Source organism: Taudactylus pleione, unplaced genomic scaffold (assembly GCF_031769625.1).
Source record: "Taudactylus pleione unplaced genomic scaffold, aTauple2 ptg000842l, whole genome shotgun sequence".
NCBI lineage: Eukaryota > Metazoa > Chordata > Amphibia > Anura > Myobatrachidae > Taudactylus > Taudactylus pleione.
The window spans coordinates 4,762,810-4,785,070 of record NW_028285244.1 but is presented as its reverse complement, the minus strand read 5'-3'; the positions used below and the strand labels follow the sequence as shown (position 1 = coordinate 4,785,070).

The 22,261-nt window shown below is 39.9% G+C and overlaps 1 protein-coding gene across 3 annotated transcripts in view; it reads right to left on the bottom strand.

Moving 5' to 3' along the window:
* The window catches only part of PSPC1 (paraspeckle component 1), a 107,319-nt gene that overhangs the window by 49,726 nt on the left and 35,332 nt on the right, over positions 1–22,261 (bottom strand). For 2 of the 3 annotated variants that reach the window (XR_015872878.1, XM_088458554.1), the window contains exons 6-7: positions 20,635–20,737; positions 2,104–2,161 (exon numbers count right to left, since the gene is read on the bottom strand). Coding sequence is in view for 2 of the 3 variants with exons in the window: in XM_088458554.1 (XP_088314680.1) it covers positions 2,104–2,161; positions 20,635–20,737 (161 nt within the window). In the remaining variant the exon portion in view is untranslated. Of the gene's footprint in view, positions 1–2,103; positions 2,162–5,473; positions 5,782–20,634; positions 20,738–22,261 lie in introns of those variants that run through there. The other variant, XM_088458555.1, reaches the window with a different exon arrangement.

The following is a 22,261-nucleotide window of genomic DNA, read 5'->3' as shown; positions in this document are numbered from 1 at the left end:
AATTGGCTCGCGGCGCCTAGTTTATGTGGACACCAACTCCTTCCTGCTTTATGACCGGTCTGCACGCTTCTGTCTGCTTTACATGCCCCACTTATGCCCTCGGCCCCTATTTGAAAAGTGAGTTGAGAAACTTGTATTTTAAAGCAAGTGGGAGGTATGACAAGCGATTTTTGGTGAATGGAATTCTAAAGTGATGGGTTTTGGATGAACAGACATTGAGGGATTGTACGAGTATTTTGAGGTGAGAGGTTAAGGCGGTAATCTGCATCTATTCTAAAAGCATATGGTGAAAACTCATTAGATTACATGCATTGATTTAATTTCTTACTAATGCTGGCCATACATTGTTCACTTATTGGACTGATCGGCCGAGGATTGTATTGTCCGAAGAGTAAATATCGCTCCGTCGGACAGGTATAATAGTTCAGCGTGTCCAAAAGATCCGATAACTAGTGTTGCAATTTCAACTACCAGAAATGCTGAAAGCATCCAATATCGTTGCTATAATCTGACAGTGTATGTAAAGGACATTGGATGCTGTCAGCATGTCAGATAATTGGTCAGACTACCCGATATTTTTACCTGATGGTGTATATGTCCAGCATGTTTTAAGTTGATAATGCATGACGCTGGTCACTCGCATTGGACCTGTATTTTGCCTGTTTAACCACTTACCTGGCTAATAGGTTTTCCAAAAAATTCCCAAATATTTTTTTTTTTTAACATATTTTGAAAAAATATAGACAAAGCAATTTAAACCCAATTCAATATAATTTTTAAGAAAACTGTAAAATTGCAATTGAAAAGCTATGACAATGTAAAAATTATTATAATTTTTTTTTTTTTTTACCATTGTCGGGACCTTTTTGAAATAAAAACTGCTAGCTGGGGAGACTGAGCGAGGGGGGGGGGTAGGGATCTAATATATATATATATATATATATATATATATATACATACACACACAAAGTGGCGGAGAAGGAACGTCATGCTACCATGGGCTGCGGCTTCTAGCGGAGGGGGGGGGGAGGTGATGCCAGTTGTCTGGGGACACAGAAGCAGCCGAGGCTACCATGACCCATGGCTGCTGCTTCTAGTGGAGGGGGAGAAGGGTGATGCTGGCTGCTCGGGGCGACAGCAGGGGCTGCTGCTTCTAGTGGAGGGGAAGAAGAGTGAAGCCAGTTTCCGGATCACTGATGGCCACAGCGATCGGGAAATAAGTGCAACAGCTGCTACTAGGAGCCGCAGCTTCTGAGTATATGGAAGTCACTGCTGCCTTCGCAGCTGCGCTGGGAAGGGGGTACCCAATCACTGTGGCCAGCAGTGATCGGGACACAAAGGAAGGGGAGCAGAGGGTGCAGGGGGACCAGCAGGTCCCACTGATAATAGATGGCTATGGGAAGATTAGCTTCCCGCAGCAGCCTAGTGGACATTTTTTCACTGGTCGCATCAGATGCGACCAGGTCAGGGAAAACCCAGTCTGGTGTGGTTGCATCTGTTGCGACTACACCAGGCAAGTGGTTAAACTGGGCTGTGTACTTTAGCCTTCTAATTTTACGGTCTAGTCCGCTTATAGTGTACTACGTAAGGATGAATGTTTTTGCGAGGCTAGGTAGCGAAATCTGTGGCGCGTTAAATGGCGCTAATTGGAGCTATATTTAAGGATTGGTTATGTGGACAGATTTGTACCTCTCAAAATAAATTTCTGACAAAGTAGTGCAATGCTAGGGAAGTTAGTGCCTAATCTCCAACTGGTTGCTACTGTAAACTGCTGTATGTATACTCACCAGGTTAGAGACATAAGTGCACAAGCAGATGCATATGCGCATAAGATAATTATTAAGGCGGGGAGAATCATCCCATAGTTAACTAGTTGTTAAAGTGTGAACTATAGTGACATTATGATTATATTATTATTATTATTATTATTATTATTATAAGACTTCCTTAATACTAATCTGTGAAAAAAGATTCATGTTTAATTTTTAAATACAATTTGCAAAGTTCCAATTACAAAAATATCCATGGGAAACACAATGTAGTCTCAAAGAATTGTATGTTTAAGAAAATAAAAAGGTTTTTGTTTTCAGTAAAAATCCCTACCTCCCATGTTTATTGCTCCACGGACGCCCATATCACCCATTCTCAAATCCTGTTCTCTCTGAAAATAAACATAGTTTTCATAGTCAACCTAAAAATAGTTTTACATTACAATTGCGGGTGAACAACACAAAATAGCACTTAGGAATATTCCTTGAAGATATTTTGAGTTACTTGAAGACACAAAAATTAAAAATTAAAGATAAACGTTTGGTTTAACAGTGATAGTGGAGAGTTGAAGTTTTCCCAGTTAACACACCCACATGGCCTACCCTAATTTACTGTAACTGCTGAAACACACACACAAAGTAAAATATTTAAAAGGTTTTTCCTTTCATCTACAAACTGGTGGATTTGTCAAGGTACAGTGGAACAATTCCATTTTAGCACTGTCATACTGAAGCAGACTCTTTGCTAATTAAATAATTTAGATTTAAATATGATGCGGTCATGACCATTAGGATGTCAGGGTTTTTCCACAAACCAGAAGTGGAAAGTTCGGTAAGTAAAGGTGTTTTTCTGCTCTAGAGAGCTTACAATCTAAAACAGTGATAACATGTTAAACGCAGAGTACAAATAAACATTGCAGTTCCCATTGTTGTGATTAAAAATATTAAACACTATTTTTTGTACACTTTTCTTTATGCAAAACTATGAATTTAGATGCAGATTTCATATGTTAAGTTCTTAAAGGGATATAGAAACAAATAATCAGATCTCTATTTCTGAGGTCTGTAACCACCTTATAATCAAGAAGAGACAGACTTTTTTCATTGGATGAAACCAAGCCCATTTAAATGCTGCATGCTTGACTCCTTTGGTATAAGTAAATGACATAGTAGCAATAGTAGGAAAAGACCGATAATAAGTTCAGTTAGCCACATTTAGGAAAAATTCTCAGCATTATCAATCTTAAGCATCCACAAGTAACTCGTTTTAATAATAATCTATATAATTAACTGAAAACATAAGCATTTAAATTCCTACAGATAAATATGATACATATGAAAAGGTAGATATGAGAAAAAAAAAAAAAAAAAAAAAACTCTATAGCAATAGAGTACAACAAACAAGTTATTAAACAGTAGTCACGGACTTGTTCCAGCACCTTCTTTGAGAGCATCATCTCAATTTGTAATCATACGCTGGACCATAACTCAAAACTGCTTGCAAACATCTCACACACTATAAAAACATAGCAAAATGCCATGGGGTAAATGTAGTAGCATGCGAACTGCAGGCATCAGAGAGTTCCATGCAAGACTGCCAGATGTTTAAAGTAGCAGTCATTTAAAAGGCAAAAAGCAACCTGGTGTTACCCTTTAAATGACTACCACTTTAAAACATTTGGGCAGTCTTGCACGGGACTCGCCCATGCTTACAGTCCGCAGGCTATTACATTTCCGCACCAGTCTGATTGTGCGGAAAATACTATGACTGCTTGGCACACATCATACAACTGCATGTAGCCATTGTTGTTTAATATATCACACTTACCATTGCAGCTAGCCCCACTAAACAAATACAGATATGGACCAGCGCATGTAATGCATATTTGATATTTATATGGTTTGCAAGCACAGCAAGTGTGCGCCAGTCAACTCACAAAACAAACACCCCCCAGAAGCCTGACATAAGAACCACTGGTGCAGCGACTGTGCTGCCCCTTCGGCCATGCGCCCTGGGCGGCTGCACCGGTCGCAGATACGGTTATGCCCAGCTTACAAGTGCTGCCTAATGCAGTCTAATAATCCTATAGAAGGAACACTTGGATGTGAGTGATTAAAGATTCAACTTTTCTCCACATTTTAGTTGTGAGGGAAGAGTACATGATTTTAACTGCTATTCACTGATATTTAAGAGTTTAGGCATCAGAACAAACATCAGGAAAATTGCCACTGGGTTGAGTGCTTAAATGTCTATCAAAATATGAAGCACATCCCCATTTTTAATTTTGATTAAAAAAAAAATTCAGTAACAATAAAGATATGTTTCAGCATCATTCCAAATAAATGTACAGTATGTGATTGAGCAGGCACATTCCGCGCACTATAGACAGAAAAGTAATTTCTTGGTGGCTCTTTACCATATGTACTTCCTAAACTGGTAGCATTGCATTTCAAGTTCCTCATAAGATGCATGCTACCATTATAACAGAATATACTGGTAAATTTGCAACACCAAAAAGCTCATGAAAAACATCCTAAAAGTGTTTCATTTTCTTAAGGTTCTAACCATTTTCACAATGCTTATGTGCAGACCAGTTCACAATCTGAGGATCACTTACAAATGGAATGCATCTCTATCAGAGATGAAATATATTTTAAATCAAAACTATATAAAGGGTAGTAAAATGCCCTTTCAAGGATATACACAGGTGTTTAATTCAACTGCTGAAAGTGCATTTAGCATGCATCATGAAAGCCAAGTAACTGGTCTAAAGGTGCCTACACAAAAACTCTCCTCGGCACACGATTTGGTGTTTGCAGTGTTCAATCTTCAAATGATCCATCGTGCAGCCAGACATTTCTCCAGGGCATTTGTATCCCAGATTGTTAGATCTGCCCTACAGCACAGCAGATCTGACGATGCGATGTACGACCAGCGGAGACACGCATCGCATCGTGAGGACTCACGATTTACTCACAATTTTACACGATCTGTCGTTCCGATGCGTCGGAATCGGCCAGATCGTGTACAATATCGCTGTGTGTAGGCACCTTAAAGCTGGCCACACATCTACAAATTATCTATCCAACCATCCAACTAGTTGATTGGTTGGAATAAAAATCTGGTAACGTATGGGAGTAACTGATGATCAGCAATTTACTCCTAAATGCCAGAAAACAGATGAAAATGGTCATCAGACAAGTTTGTTAAATGTTTGATCTAAACAATCTGTTCAAAACAGTTTGTCCATTTTCCGGCATTTGGGAGCAAATTACATATTGTCATTTGCTTTCATGCCTTACCAGATTTTCATTCCGACCAATCAACTAGTTGACTGGTTGGACAGACAATCATTAGATGTGTGGCCAGCTATAGACAGTCAAGTGCTCCAAACCATAAGGACCTGTACACATTTAATTACGATAAGTATTAATTTCAACATTGCTGCTGTGTTAATATAATTGATACTGAGGGAATGGAATGCTCATTAGCATCTGTGAATTTATAGTACGCTATACTAGTGCAGTGTTCACGATTGTATCTCAAAGTAACGTCAAATCACCTGCACAGAGAATTGCTAATGCTCACGTGTATGTAAGCCCTAACCCTCTTAACTTTCAGTCGTTTAAAATTTTACAAAAAAAAATCTAATCCATTTTAACTATAGAATGGAAGAATTTGTTCATACATGCCAAAGCCCAGGTGCATTTCCAAGTTTTTATTAATTAAAATTGTACAGAAGACATATTTCATCACACATTACATCTATTTACACACCTCATGATAGTACATGGCATGCACACATCTACACTATTATACAAAGTGTTACTATCACTACTTTGTAAACAAATGTAGTTACTAAAGTCCAACCAAGTTTTGGGTCATCCTAAATTACCCATTTCATTTGGTAATGTTCTTCATTTCCAGCAGTTTGGCCTTCTTTTTTCCTTTTCCTTTCATCCCTCGCCTTGTAGGCCGCCTCTTCTTCCCAATTCTCATTGTTGTGTAAATCTTAAATTATAATTAGATTTGTTTTACCATACAATGGAAAAGTTACCTTTAAATAAAGTAACATTTGGCAAACCATACTGTCCAGACATTACTTGGTAGGAGGATATAATCTCTAGTGAAATGATGCTATAAAAAAAAAAGGTGTATATATACACATCTATTTGTTGTGAAGGGTTTTATGGATGTGAGTGGGGCCTTCAATTCAATATATGATATATATATATATGATCTGGTCAAAATCCCGACAGTCAGGATGCCAGTGCTTAGAATGCCGGCACCTGTTAGAGTCCTGGCGCCAGCATCCAGATGGTAATTACTGGGGTTAGGGGAAGGTTAGGTTTAAGCACCAGGGAGGGAGGATTAGGGAGTAGGGATAAACAGGTGTCAGAATCTTAACCCTGTCAGGATTCTGACAGCCGGGATCCCAAGTGCCAGCGTCCCTTACTCAACTCATAAAGTAAGAGTGAGTGTGTGTGTGAGTTTTAAAAATTCTGATTATAGTCCACAAAACAAGTGGTTGGACCGGTAACGTTTACTTGTAGTGTTCCGGAACGTTAATGGTAAAATGCTACAGACTTGTATGCCAATGCGCACAAATCCCTTTTTTGCCTTCCAATGCTTCTGTGTACAAGCCCATTAATGGTTCATTTAAAGTAAAATCCCTTATTATACAAAATTAAATTATCTTTCAATCTAACCATTCTATCTACATCTTGGCATATAAAAAATTCCAGTATTCCAGAAAGTAATTTGATACCAGATCAATAGAAAGCATAAAGTTATCCTCTGTAATGTTAGCCCTGTGGCTCACCATATAGGTTTACGGCAGTCTCATGACAATTATCTTTGCATGGAGTTTTATACATCTGTGCTGCAAACATCTGAAAAATCACACTTTATTATTAAGTTCTGTTATGCCTAAATGAAGATCTGTCACCATTTTATGTTAGTTTTATTGCCAAGTCTTGGATACATTTTTCAACCCATACTTGCATATTAGGATGCCAATGGATGGCAAAGTGGTCTTTACAGAAAATCAAGGAGTTGGAATACACATTATAAATGTATAGCAAAGAGTAGAAGTCTCAGAAGGCACAATGACCTGAGCTTTCTCCTCCCAGCATATATTGCCTGTCTTGTTTCTATACCATTAGGCAAAAAAGTTTGCATAGATTTGCTCACACATTATTGAGTATATGATGCCACAGAAACCCCACTAGTGTCCTGCTCTTGTCAGAGCAAAGCCCTCTCACACTAAGCAGCAGTGCTGGGTATAGTCACTTCTCAGTCTATTGGCCCAGACAAGTTTAAATAGCATGTCTGGCAAATCACACGAGCCAGTGATATCCCCGGCTTCTTTGTAATAATTTGTGCTCCTGAGATCTACCTGCTGTACCAAGTTCTGTATATCATTTACTATTAATGACCTTGGCCATTCCAATGACTACGTTTTGCTTGCTGCCAGCACTGACTCTGGAATGTTTCATTGATATCCTGTCCCCAACCCTTGACATTGGTGTACATCAGGTCATGGTCTGTATTCAAATAGCGGTGAAAACTGCAGTTCTCTTTGCAGTCTGCAAAATTGCCCAATTTTCGCAATAAAAAAGGCGAACCCCCCCCCCCTAATAATAAATTACCTCACAATTTTTTCGTAAGTTGTGCACTTTGGTGAAAATCGACTATGCACATTTTGAGTGGAAATAAAAAATCATTAAAAATTATAGAAAGCTTTTTTCTTCCAGGAAATTACTGTGCCACATATATAGGGGGTACATTAAAGTGTGCAAGTATATTTTCATGTCGTAGAGAAGCCATTTTAAAAACCATTTTTGAATGTTTGCCGTTTTCGCAGGTTGTGTGTGAAAATCAGCAGATTGCGCCAATGGCGAAAAAAAACAGCCTTTTCGCCACTAATTGAATATGGCCCTCAATTTAATGAATGTACATTATCTACACTCACATTTTAGTATGGTGTGTATTAGAAGGGCAGTACTTTGCATACTATCTTATGCTGGGTACACACTGAACAGATCTATCTGCAGATTGACTGATCTGTAGATGGTTGTTCATACACACTGACCAACCATCATCTGTGTTCTGTGTGTTGGAGGGGGACGGGTCCCGCTGGCGGAGGGCGTATCTCGCACCCCTCCCCTCGGCTGCAAGTGTACAGGCACAGCACAGTGCCCCAATATATCTGCAGATATATTGGGCATCACCTGTGCAGCACAGCCGACGCGATATGTCTGGACGTCGTTCACAGACATCATTGGTACATACTGGTCGACTGGCACCAGATATACTGGCCGATCAATTGATTGGCCAATACACCTGCCAGTGTGTGCCCAGCATGAAGCTCAGATCAACAAGTGTTATTCTTATCACTCGTTACCAAACTTAAATGGTACTCCAACCATCAGCTCCTGTCAGGTGTTTGAAAAATGACAGGAGCTGATTGGTAGGAGCATTATTTAGGATTAGTAACGAGTGATAACAAGAATATCACTTATTGATAAATCTGGGCCTAAGTACTTAATTTTCCACTGACTGCTGCATACCAACTTTATTCAGCAATAACAGTTACTTCATTGTAGGGCAAATCAGACAGTGAATGAACATTTTCATGTTTAATACAGTAATCTTAAATCAATAAAATATAGTGAATAGATCTAATCTAAGATTGTATTCAATAAATTTAAGCCATAGTATTCATTTACTGGACTTGTCCGTTCATTTGCTAGCATTGTGCGTTCATTCACTAGTAATTTCTACACCTCTCCTGTTTTTTGATCGTAAAATTGTAACTATCCCTTCAATATTTAAACCAAAATTTTTTTAAAAAGTATACACACTAATAATGATGGCACATGTTTCAAAATTGATTTTATGGTGTTTCTACATACACAATTCCCTTAAATATGAGAATTCCCTTAAGTTTCTTCACTGGGCGATTCACCCTAATAAGGTCAAGTGTTAAATGTATCTGTGTAATGTCAACACTGGCAGAAAATATAGGAACACCCTGTAAGGCAGCTGCTATACAGTCGCGTTAAACAGAATGCGTGAGCGCCGTGCAACTCGGTAGCGACAAGTGTCTTCTGTACGACTTTTTACCATCAAATGATTCTTAATCGCGCAGCGATGCAAAATACTACGTTAGTGTCAGCGGCTGTGACACTAACATAGCATTTTGCATGCAGAAACACCCTCAGAATATAGGCATGCCGCACATCATTTTAATCAGCAGAAGTAGCTAGTGTGTTTTTTTAGCATAGTTTTGCGAATAAGACATTTGACGATAAGTCGTCGCATAAAAATACACTCAACGCTACAGAGTCACTCCATGGCATGCCACAACTAGAAGGGCTGCTTAACGCGCAAGGAAGTAATGTAGACACATCTGTAGGTGAAGAACTGCATTTTTGGTTCTAGAGGTCTGACCAACAGATGTCACCTTGGCAACAGTGAAGTGTTCTGGTGATTCCATAATGTTGCAGGGCCTATATTACTGGAATGCTTTGGGTAGTCACTCACTAAAATGACTGTTAATGCTAATGGTTACTTAATGGTACTGCTCCCACCCACTACGCATGTGTGTTTATTCAATGGTTTTTAAGTGCAACAATGATGTTATCCACATGTTATGGTCCTCTCGGCCACCATATTTGAAGCCAACTGAGTATTTATGGGATGTTCTGGAAAGACCATATATATTGCACCACTAAGCAGTTGATGGACGACCTTGTGGAAGTATAATTCTGCATCTGCACAATTTCAGACATTAGTAAACATCACAACACATACAGACATGCACATTACTGTTCGTGTTAATGGCTGAACATACAATTAAAAATTAATATCAGCAACTACCTAAATGGTCTTTGGCAGATAAAAAAAAAAATCCCATGAGATCAGCTCAATGCAAATATTTTTATGAATTGGATCTAAAATAATCTGATATATCTTGAAAGTATAAAATAATTGGAACCATTAAGTAAATTACCAGCATATATTGTATTAAAGATACAAAATGTATATACATGGAGAGATCAGTCATGTATATTTTCAGATGCCCAAAGCAGTGTACAAAGTCAACATAAAAAAAAGCACAATCCTTTAGCCATATTACCAAGTATTCTGATGCAGATACAATGTTCTCATCATACATCTTTTACTATCGTTACTGTACTTAAGTGCTGTTGATAATATAAAATACACAGGTGAGGTTAACAAGTACAAAATAATTTGACCAGTATCTGTAAAAAATGAGTTCAGATGTCAGAACTTTTGCATTATTAAGAAAATGTATATATTATATCTAAATACAAAGGCTTCGGGATTGGCTGTATCAAAATGCACAAAACTGTATATTTTAACATCAAATAAGTAAAATTACAGAATTCACTAAACCTGTTAGCTATATCCTACGGCTGACAAAGTTTCAAATTGTGGTACATTCAAAATGCCAATTTAAAGATCGTAAGTTTTAAAGTTTGAAGCCCTGATGTCCTTAAAGGGAGGTTGTACAATGCATATTCTCTTCAGGGTCGCTAACAATGCACTAACCTGAGACAGGGGGAAGGGGTCGGCATTTTGCTGTACATTTGCAAAGCTGATCATACAGCTGGGAAAGAGTATCGGCTCATTGTGTTTCTACAGTTCTCGTAAAGAATAACTAGCTGTGACTGCAAATAGTTAATTGTGATGGCACGACCTATGGAACGATATGTTGGTCAGCTGTACAAACTAATCTACAGGTTCTCAAAAACTCGGTCCTCAGGTACCCAAACAGTGCATGTTTTCCAGGTCTCTTCAAAGTAGCCCCCTTTTGCTTGGATGACAGCTTTGCACACTCTTGGCATTCTCTCAATCACCTTCATGAGGTAGTCTCCTGGAATGGTTTTCCAACAGTCTTGAAGGAGTTCTCAGAGGAGCTGAGCGGGTGATTGTGCTGGCCAGGTCATCTGACACAGCACTCCATCACTTTCCTTCTTGGTCAAGTATTCCTTATATAGCCTGGAGATGTGTTTGGGGTCACTGTCTTGGTGAAAAACAAATGATGGTCCCAGTAAGCGCAAACCAGATGGGATGGCATGGCGCTGCAGAATGCTGTTAGCCATTCTGGCTAAGCGTGCCCTGAACTTTTAATAAATCACCAACAGTGTCACCAGCAAAGCACCCTCACACCATCACACCTCCTCCTCCATGCTTTACAGTGGGAACCACACATGCAGAAACCATCTGCTCACCTTCTCTGCGTCTCAAAGACACGGCGGTTGGAACCAAAACATCAGACCAAAGTACAGATTTCCACTGGTCTAATGTCCATATTCCTTGTGTTTCTTGGCCCAAACAATTTTCTTGTTGTTCACCCTCAGTAGTGGTTTCTTCGCAGCAATACGACCATGAAGGCCTGATTCACGCAGTCTCCTCTGAACAGTTGATGTTGAGATTTGTCTGCTACTTGAACTCTGTGAAGACTTTATGTGGTCTCTAATCGGAGGTGCTTAGCGTTCCCGCTAGGCTGTTTTAGCAGGGTGCGGCACCCTGCCCTCACAGGCTGCGGGTGCAGTCTTCACCCGCGGGACGCAGTGTCCCGCGGGTGGAGAAATGTGCGGTGACCCGGTCACCGCCGGAGAATAGACGCCGGGCGCATGCGCCCAGCATCTGTTCTCCCTGTCTGCAGCGCTTGGGGGCTGCCCGGCATGTCCGTAAGTGCCGGGCATGCCCCCAAGTATGATGAAAAAGGGGACGTGTCGTATAGACACGCCCCCTTTTATGGCCACGCCCCCTTTTCGACCGTGTGCACAAAGTTGCCCTCTCTAGCTCCGGCACCCTGCCTGCCGCCGGAGCTAGAGTGAACACTAGGTGCTGTTAAGTAGTGGTTTCTGAGGCTGGTAACTAATGAACTTATCCTCTGCAGCAGAGGTAACTCTTGGTCTTCCTTTCCTAGGGCAGTCCTCGAGAAAGCCAGCTTCATCATAGCATTAGATGGTTTTTGCAACTGCACTTGAGGATACATTCAAAGTTCTTGAAATTTTCCATATCGACTGACCTTCATGTCTTAAAGTAATGATGGACTGTCGTTTCTCTTTACAGAGTTGAGTGGTTGGTGCCATAATATGGATTACAACAGTAGCCAAATAGTGGTGTCCACTGTGTACTAACCCTACCTCTGCACAACACAACTGATGGTCTCAAACACATTAAGAAGGCAAGTAATTCCACAAAATGACTCTTGACAAGGCACACCTGTTATTTCAAAACCATTCCAGGAGACTACCTCATGAAACAGATTAAGAGAATGCCAAGAGTGTGCAAAGCTGTCATCCAAGCAAAAGGGGGCTACTTTGAGTAATCTAAAATATAAAACATTTTGATTTGTTTAACACTTGTTTACAACATAATTCCATATGCGTTCTTTCATAGTTTTTATGTCTTCAGTATTAATCTACTATGTTGACAATAATTTAAATAAATAAAAACCATTGAATGAGAAGGTGTGTCCAAACTTTTGACTGGTACTGTAGTTGCAATGGGTACTTCAGTTAAAAGCAATAAAAAAAATGTGGGAGGGAACCAAGACTTATCCAGTTGGGTCTGACAAGGTGAATACATCTGTAGCATTACCTATCTGTGAATAATGTTCCATAAAAACCTTATGCTTATAAGTGTTTCAGCTGGTGTCCTCCCCCATCATTTGTAAGCAATGAAAGGAACAAGAATTGAAATCTCTGTACAATGCTCAGCCACAGATTTAAAAGGAAAACACAGGTATAGCAATGTTAAGAGACATGTGGTAACCAGCTAGACTTCGCTTTTTCTGAAAGACACACTTGGGAAAGGAATAACACCTAACATGCTGCTAATAAATCCCCTATAATCAGGACTTTGGCCAGGTACATACTAGAACGATATCTTCACGATTTGGCATTTCCAGGCAAATTGGAACAACAAATCATGAAGTTCGTTCAGTGTAATTGCGCGCTCCCTTGGGTCATTTACTATATCTCTTGGTTGGCCGTGCTGCACGGTCCATCAGACGATATTGTGTAGATATCGTGCTGCTAAAGGCAGCATGTAATTTTACGTCGTACGCGAGGAGAGATATGTCGGCCAGGAATCGTTCTGGTGTACCCAGCCTTAGTCTATGGAATTTTTTTCTTTTTACAGGAGATGGACATCTTTTACTGATATTTTTGCTTTGCGTGAGAATACCACACAAGTTGGCTGTTGGATTTAGGTGATGAAAAGTCCTTGGAACAATTACCTGTGGGGGAGAAGGCATGCTTTATCAAAAAGTGAACAGTTTTATAGTCTATCGACAACATATTGACCAAAAAAAAAAAAAAGATATATATATTTTTTTTAACTTAAGTGCTGTTACATTTTCCTTCCTCCGATTACCTTCAGTTTGTCTTACCGATCAAAAATATCCATATTGAGACTTGTGTCAGTAGATCCAAATTTAATTTTTTTAAATTAAACAATGTTTCAACTGCCACATCATTAAAGCCAGTCATGCTAATATGCGATAGTGTAATAAGCCCTGAGTTAACAGGTACCTTTTTATTGTAAGATGCCACAACAGACCAAATGGCATGCTGAAAATGTCAGTGCATAAGGACCATCTTGGTCAGTCAGGTACCTATTTATAATGCCTGGAAGCATTGCAACCAATCAGGACAGTGACTGTCAAAAGTTGAAAAGGAACTTATGTGGATTCCTTATACTGTAATAGAATCATTTCACCTTGTGGTTCAACATGAATGCCATAAATACCTTGTCTGGCAGACCTCATCACTACAATCTGCTGAAAGTGTGCCCATCATGCACACGTTTTACCTGACAGTTTGGGCGCTGGTTTCCCTATTGAGCAAGTCTATTTTTGCTCAGTGTTGTCCTCCACAAGTGACAGAGAACAGTCATCTTAAAACTTCACCCTTGCTTTTTACAAATGGTGCAAACGGACTAAAATTAGGAAACTTGAGCTCTTGGCAGATTTATCATCATAAAGCCACTGCTCCGACCCGTCAAATGATCTTATCCAGCTCCAGACAGAAAAGGAAATGGTCTGAAAAAGGTCTGCATCTGCCTCCCAAGCCATGACCGAGAAGGTTACACAAACTACTGAAGCTGCAAATTGTAGCCCTAATAAAACCAGAGCCTCAGTCTCCAGATATTCAGACCCTTCTCAGATGGGTCCAACCAAGGTCACTAATTGAGATCTGGGAGCACAAAACCTTAACAAGGCCCTGAACAGATTTTGCCTGGCATTGTGTCCATGCTAGTCCATATAGGGGTGTTGCTGAGGTCACACACACCCAAGAAGCATGGGAGTCATAAGATGAAGACAGATTTATGGGGCATATGTATCAACCTGTCTGATACATAAACTTATGCAGAAACTGCAGTTTTATCGCTAATTAGCACTGCAGATCGCAGTCCCCATTATTATCAAAGGGAACTATTGATCTGACCCTTATTTATCATTTATAATCAGTTATTTATATAGCGCACAGATATTCCGCAGCGCTTTACAGAGAATATTTGGCCATTCACATCAGTCCCTGCCCCAGTGGAGCTAACAATCTATATTCCTTATCACATACACACACACGGATTAATTTTTGTTGGGATGGTCAGATGGTGTAAACTGCTTTGAGCCTATGGGGGGGCTCCAAAGCAACAGAGAAATCTTTCGATCTCTCTCTCGCAGCCCCTGGCAGGCTCCAGTAGCTGACGCTGTGCACATGCGCAGTGTCAGCTTCCACAGGAGAAGTCTTTCACTTCTGTAAGAGACTTCCACAATTTGGCGGGGATGTACTCGCAGGGACAGCGGTTACCGCAACCACTGTCCCTGCGAGTTCCCCTTTGTACATAGCATGGGTCTTTTCATTAAAAATGAAAATATCCCCTGCAAGTTGGACCGATAATAATCGTGGCAGTACCGCAATTACTCACAGTCAATGACCTTCCCTCCTAAACTGCAGATCGATCGTATCGTGAGATCTTGCTTCAATCGTGTGGCCGGGACTGCCGGGGAGTTCAAGGGAAATCGTAAGATGAATCTCATCTTATGCTGGTCGTAGTAGTGTATGGCCAGCATTAGTGTGTCAGCACCAGCAAATAAAGTCAGTCTAATGAAACAATAATATTTTGCTTTGTCTGTTATTTTTTTTTTTTATTATTATTATTGAAAATGGACTCCACCAAATGGGCATATATAATAACGGTATGGCCCACTGCAGGGAATATAGCAACAAGCGTGGACAGTTGAGGCTCAATCACGGCATAGCATTGAACCATATAGAGCAGCCTGTGAGGAGAAAGTCTGCAGCATTATAGTACTATATTACTGCTCATTCAGTGTCCATGGAATCTTTTAGTAATCGTGTTAAACCCAACAGCAAATAGATATATAAAAAAAGGTTTACCAGTTATTTATATAGCAGACACATAGTCTGCAGCACTTTACAGAGTGTATTTCACGCACTTAAATCCCTGCCCCCAGCGGAGCTTACAATCTCTATTCCCTACCACATGGACATATGAGGTTTCATTTTTTTTTCGGCAGAAGCCAATTAACCCAACTGTATGTTGTTGGATTGAGAGGGGAAACCAGACACATGGGGTAAACCCAGACAAACATGGAAAGAACATGGAAAGAACATACAAACTCCATACAGTCCAGTGACTTCAGTGCTGGGAAGCAGTAATACCAACCACTATGCCAAATGTTTTAAGCAAATGGCTGCATCAATCTTTGTGGTTTAAATAAAACAAAACAGAGTGGATTTAAAAAGGCATTGTCAAAATGGTATGCATGCAGAAAAGAATCGGTGCCCCGTATCCAGAGATTAATGGCTCTAAAATAAGAAAGGCACACTCAGATTTTCCTGAGAGACTCACAATGTTGGCCGTCACGTTAGTGCTGTAGAAGCGTGACATTTAAGTTATGCAGTGATATTGGGACTACTTTGCAGAAAACGGAGCCCCGGAATTGTTTAAATGAAGGTCAATACATGGTATAATTGCCAGATGTTATTTTCTTAGAGAAGAGCTTGAAATAATGTATAGAGAGACACAGCAAAGTATTGGAAACCAAAGCTATCACTCTTAAGGACCCATTTAATTAGCTGCAAAGTGGCTGAAAACTGCTTAACGCGGGTTTCTATTCAATTAGAAATAATCTGAGTTAAACCAAGTCTCAATAGGAGTCAACATGGATTTAGTTTGCAGCTCCTAACTAGGTGAAAAGTAGGGGGAAACAAATCAAACTAATTTTAAAGCAAAAATGGCAGGACACAGTGCAGTATCCCTGGGACACCCTTTCCAATGAATAATGTATTTAGGAAGTTTTTAAATAGGAAAAAATGACCAAAAAAACCCTGTCATTTTTAAAAAGCAGAAAGATGGGTTAAATGATGTATGATGAGGTGCTGTATTGATAGGAAAGGCTTTTTTGAACTTGCAGATGGGATTTGCAAGTGTTTTTTCTCCAAATATGTGTGTGTGTACAAGCTTATAAATCACTATGGGGACACTCTAAATAAACCCCAAAATGCTTTAAAAAAAACAAAAAACAAATGTTTATTTACAGAAATACATTAGTTGGCCATAATTATCAAAAGTTGAAAAAATTAACTATTTGATACAATATAACTGCCTCCAATACTTTGCTTACGGCCACTAAGAACAGTCTACATGGGCAGTCGCACACTGCAGAATTAACGTGCGACATCCACAATTAACCATTTCTAATTAAACTGCAAGGGAATTATGAGCCTGCTTCTTGAAAACATCCTAGTGATTTGAGCGTAATGTTAACCCACAAGTATAGGACACGGATCATATGACTGACAGAGCAACACTAAAAGGCTAATTCAATTTAATTATGCAAATTACTAGAATAAAATGAGACTGCAAAAAAGATCTGCAAATGGATGGTATAGATATTCAAATTAATATTCACAGTACAACAAAAACAGGGTTTAAAGCATAAATCAGTTCCAAGGCGATTTACAATATGGACAAATGATTATACATTTACACACAAACATTTACCTGATCTGGAACATGTTTTAAATCCAATGGTCTTGCGATCACTAAAGTGAGCTCATTTGAGACAAGGTCATTCAAGATTTGTGTTGCAGAAACTAAAGCTGCCAGCTACCTGTGCTGGACAAAAATGATTGTTCAAATTGGATAAATTCATTTTATTTAACCAATTTGTCTGAATTGCATTTTTTGTCTGTTTTTCAGTGTTTGTGAGCAAATGGACGATTGTCATTGACTCCCATACATTACCAGATTTTCATTGCAACCATCCAGATTGGACAGATGTCTGACTGATAATTGTATAGTGTATGCCCAGCATAAGTGAATCTGGTATAAAAGAATAGATCTGCTTCTGACCTATTAAAAAGGAATATAAAACGCATAAATATGATGGACTTCTGTCAGCTTCTGCTATCAGGTGTGGTATAAGAGAAAGACACCAGATGTTAGACGGTCAAAAGGACAGCCAACCCGGGTAAAAAAGCTGACAATTTTTTGTTGTTGTTTTTTAGTTCTAATCTTCACCCTAACCCGCCCCTTGGTGCCTAACCCTAACCATCTGGGTAAGTGCCTAACCCTAACCGTGGGAGTAAGTGCCTAACCCTCCAGTAAGTGCCTAACCCTAACAATAAATAAAATGTGTTGATCATTTGTGTCGATCTTTTTAATTTCAAACTTTTGACCCTGTCAATCTTTTGTACCTGTCGAAGTTTTTACATGTCTAACTTTAGTGTGTCTGACTTCTGTTTGTGTAGACCTTTTATCCTTGTCTAACTATTAACTGTCTAACAACTGGTGTCTATCTAGACATTGTCTAATTACTGTCTGGTATGATAACGGGTTCCGGACTATAGACAAACTGACGAGGCTGCAGTTTTTACACAAGTTTCTGCTCTGGCTACAGAAGCTCCTCTTCCATTACTTACTGCAAGCTATGGTGATGGAATTATAACCCCTTCATTAGCAAGGGTTCTCTCCACCATGAGTGCAAGCTGTTTAAGCACTTATCAGGCTGGTCATATTGTAGCATTAGCATCATTTTTTCTTTTCTTTACACAGTACCTACACAAATCACACAATGTTATTTTCAGAAAACCACTAATCTGCTTAGACTTCCAGACAAGGCAAATGAAACCTACTCTAAATGCCCCCCAAAGTTTTTTTTTCTTAAAGTTGCAAGCAGGTGAATTAAAAGCAAATGTGGTTCTAGCTTTGGTATTAACCACCGTTTCAAATCGCAGTATTAAAACAATTACCGTATGCTTTACTTTTTTTTGCTAGCTTTCACAGTCTTAAATGAAATGCATAGAATGTGAAAGCATAAAATGGTAGTACAAGACTAGAAAACCTACTGCAACAAATGAGGACCCCTGTTTTTATGTGCCCCAATAACGTTGGAAAATGCAATGTTGGATGTCATTGTCTGGTAATCACAATTTACTTACTTTCATCAAGCAGACCATTCTAATACCAGATTTTGAGATACAGATTGAAAAATAATTGAACAATTTAACTAAAAAACATAATAAGTGCAAAACAATTACAACTATTTGGCACTATAAAAAAAAATACATGAAAGAATTATTCATAGCAGGCCTCAATTCACAAAAATATAAAGACAATTAAAAACAAATTTACTATACTTCAACAGGTATGGAAGTTATGATCGTTTATGCAAAAAAAAAATACAATCATTATATATACATAATTTCTCTTGACACAGACAATTTCTATTGTACATAATCAAGATGATCACCTGCTTTTTCATTAACAATGGAAACAATTTATGAATCAAAATTAGTTTTATTTAAGTTTTTTTGGCCTAACAAGCAGAAGCATGTGAGCAGTAATTTCTGAAATCCATTTCCAAATAATATTTGAGTTTAGTTTTCAAAATAATTAGCAAAAGACAAAAAAAAAAACCACATTCTAAAAGGTGCGTACACACTGGGCGATATTACTGAGCAATTGCACGATTACGACATCGTAATCGAGCAATCGCTCAGTAATCGTGCATTATAATGACGGAAACAACCAGCGATGCGAGCTCCCGCTGGTCGTTTCCAACACTGCCCATCACCTGAACATGCAGGCCAGTCTGCCGATAACGACAGATTGGCATGTTCAGGAATGAAGGACAGTGCCTGCACTGAACGACCGATCGTTCAGTGCAGACACTACAGGTGATCACGATGTCATAATCGTACTGTCTTTCCTGATCGGCCAGTGTGTACGAACCTGTACATGAAATCCCACCTTCCTCCGCAATATAGAGAAATTATTATTTTAGCTGTTGTTTAATATGAGTAACAGGCTGGGCAATACCAAAGAGACTTAAAATTACTTTAAAAATATGCCCTTAATAATAAAGTATAGTATAATTGAACCCCCTCTAATTTTTAACCAGTGAATTATACATGTGAAGGCGGCTATATTCAAACAAGAAGTAAATGGTTAAACTAAATGACTTAGTTCTACAGCCTTTGTTGACTGAGGGCATTTATAAAGTCACTCAAAGTAATATGCAATTCTATAAAACTAATTAACCGTGGAAATACTTTCTGTGGCTGCACATTTTTGTTAAAGTCCTAAGTGTAAACTGATATAGAAAGAATAAATGTCTGCTGTAACATACAATAACTAAATCGTCATTTACCACAAATACAGTAGGGTCAATTCAATTAGATGAGAGGGGGGAGAGTTGCCATTGTAACAGCGTAGAAATGCAGCCAATAGCCCCCCTTGCAGACTGATCTTGTCCTGGACCTATGGTGCTGCAAACAAAATCTGCGAGTCTGGCGCAACCATAAGTGAAGCATATAGCCGCCCTCAACTCGCAGACGTGTGTAAGTCGCTTCTAACTGAAGAGACCCCATTGTGTTGGGACGTGGTACAGAATGATACACACTAAGCAGTCTTTTCAACTACATGCAACTTTCTGGCATCCACGGTTAAGTGCAAATGCCTGCCGCATTTTCAGTAACACTAGACTCAGATTTTTGTTCACAGACCCTTAGGTCTGCATACAAAAATCCACCAGTCCGAATCAAGATTGGGCAAGTGTTGCAGTTTCCATGTCAATAGGACAGCAACTCCCCCCCCCTCGCATCTAACGAAATTGACCCTTATAAATCCATTTTCATGCAAATAATTATGTCTACTTCCATAGCAGGGACCAAAACTAAAATATTCTGTAAGCCCATTAAAAGTCTCTTGCATGGCAAGAGATGAGTTAGGTTAATTCTTACCAACGAAAACCAAAACAGTTAAAATGCAGATTTAGAGAATAAGGGAGACGTTACAGTAAATAAAAGGCATCTTTGGGAAATACTTTCCAGTTTATTAGCTATGATTGCAATAAAGCACACAAGGTATGTCCTAGGGGGGGAAGAAAATGAACACAAAATAGTAAAGTTAGTCAATTTTGGGGGGGGGGGGGGGGAGGGGGGAAGGACTTTGGCAAGGAAAGGATGGTCTGATAAATTGGAGGTAAGCAATTTTTGAGCGCACATTTTCCACGCAAACTGCGGTCATATAATCCTTCCTTAGTACCTGCTGCCAAGTTAAGGACACAGCAGTGATAGAAGTTACGCTTATAACTAATGTATTATAGATTGCCAACAATAATGGCAGAAAGATTCCCTTTCACTTGTATTGGGAAATAAAACAAATAAATTTAGAAAAGAAACCCAGAACAACCAGTTAGGAAAGGGGACGATAATCCTATATAATGAAAAATTACGTTGTCTTGTGTTCGTAAATGAAAGTAAGAATTTGTTTGTTACTTACTGTGTCCATGTATGCAGACTTGAAACTTTCCTGTCGCCGAAGTTCCTCCTGTTCTCGCTGACGTATCATCTCTTCTTCACGACGTCTCTGTTCTTCTTCGTGTCTAAAATTAATTTAAACTTATAGATCATGCAATGTCTTAATTCAATTCATGAGAAGTCAGTAAAAATAGGATTTTTGGTCAACTTACCCGTTGAATCCCTCTCTCAAGCAGGCTGGGGAACACTGGACCATGGGGAACACTGGACCATGGGGATTGTAGGTTGGGGCTGGAGCTGGCACTTAAATTAAACTGTAGCTTTAAACTCTAAGCTCTTTCCCCCTGCAGTCCCACAATTCCAGTACTACTTTAAAAAAAAAAAAAGTGTCCGAAGGGGAGTAGAAGGAACCCCGTGTAACAAACCAACCAGTAGGGAAAAGATCGGTCAAGACCCAAACACCTCACATGACTGAGCATGAGGAAGGGAAAGCAGTGTTCCCCAGCCTGCTTAAGGGAAAAGGCTTCAACGGTAAGTTGACCAAAAATCCTATTTTCTCTTCCAGCAAGGCTGGGGAACACTGGAACATTGGATGTTCAAAAGCCGCCCCCAGGGGAGGGAACGCAAAGGCTTCCTGACCTGAGAACTGTATGCCCATAGTGGGTGCCGCCGGAGGCAAAAAATCTGAAACGTAAAAATTTGCAAATGTGCTGACAGGGTACCAGATAGCTGCACGATGAACCTGTGCTGCTGTACATAAGACTGCCACCGCCCTAGCGGAAAGCACTGACACCGGTCTGGTGCCGACCGCCCTGCACCAGAATAGGCTTGAGTAATGACTGAGCGGATCCAACGCGCAAGAATCTGCTGAGTAGCCATCCAACTATGTTCTCACGTGTCATAAAGAACCCGCAGAGAACAGTGTGGCATGCCAAAGATGTGTCATCCAAGGAAATCTGCAGAGCTCAGCCCAAATAGCAGAGCCAGATCATACCAGTCCCGGGATGTCGCCGAAGGAAGAAGAACCAGAAGGCCAATATCCTGTGTAAGTACATGGCAGAAGCAAGTATCGGTTTGAACATAAAACCTGTACGGAGCAACTGTAAAATCGCCCTAGAAAAAAGGCAGCTTGCCAACCCCAAACACGGAACTATGCCGAGGTAAGGCAATAAGCCATAAGGAAGACCAGCTTCTAAGCAACAAACGGCTCCACATGCAGATGAAACTGTGGCTAAATACGCAGAACACCTTGTAAAAATGGTTTGGACCCTCGGAAGAAGAGCCAAACGCTACTGGATGTGAGAGAAAGGGCCAAAGCCTGTATCATTAACATTGATGTAACGGTTACACCACCAGAGGTAGAGTTTCCAAGCTCGGAGGTAAGCGTGAGATGGAAACGGAGTCCGGACTCACTACGCAGCCTAGTACTAACCACGAGAGAGAAAAAGTTGCAGCTTTCTCACTCTCAATCACAGAAGACCAGTCGCAAAAAAACCAACCAAGGAAGTGACCATGTAGAAACAGGCCCAGTAGCACCAGGTCTGGACGAAGTGGAATACGTTACCCCGGACCTACTGACCTTGGGAGAATGTGTGCGTACCATGACTAGCACAGCCAGCCTGGAGCCACTAGGTTTACCCTCACTCAGG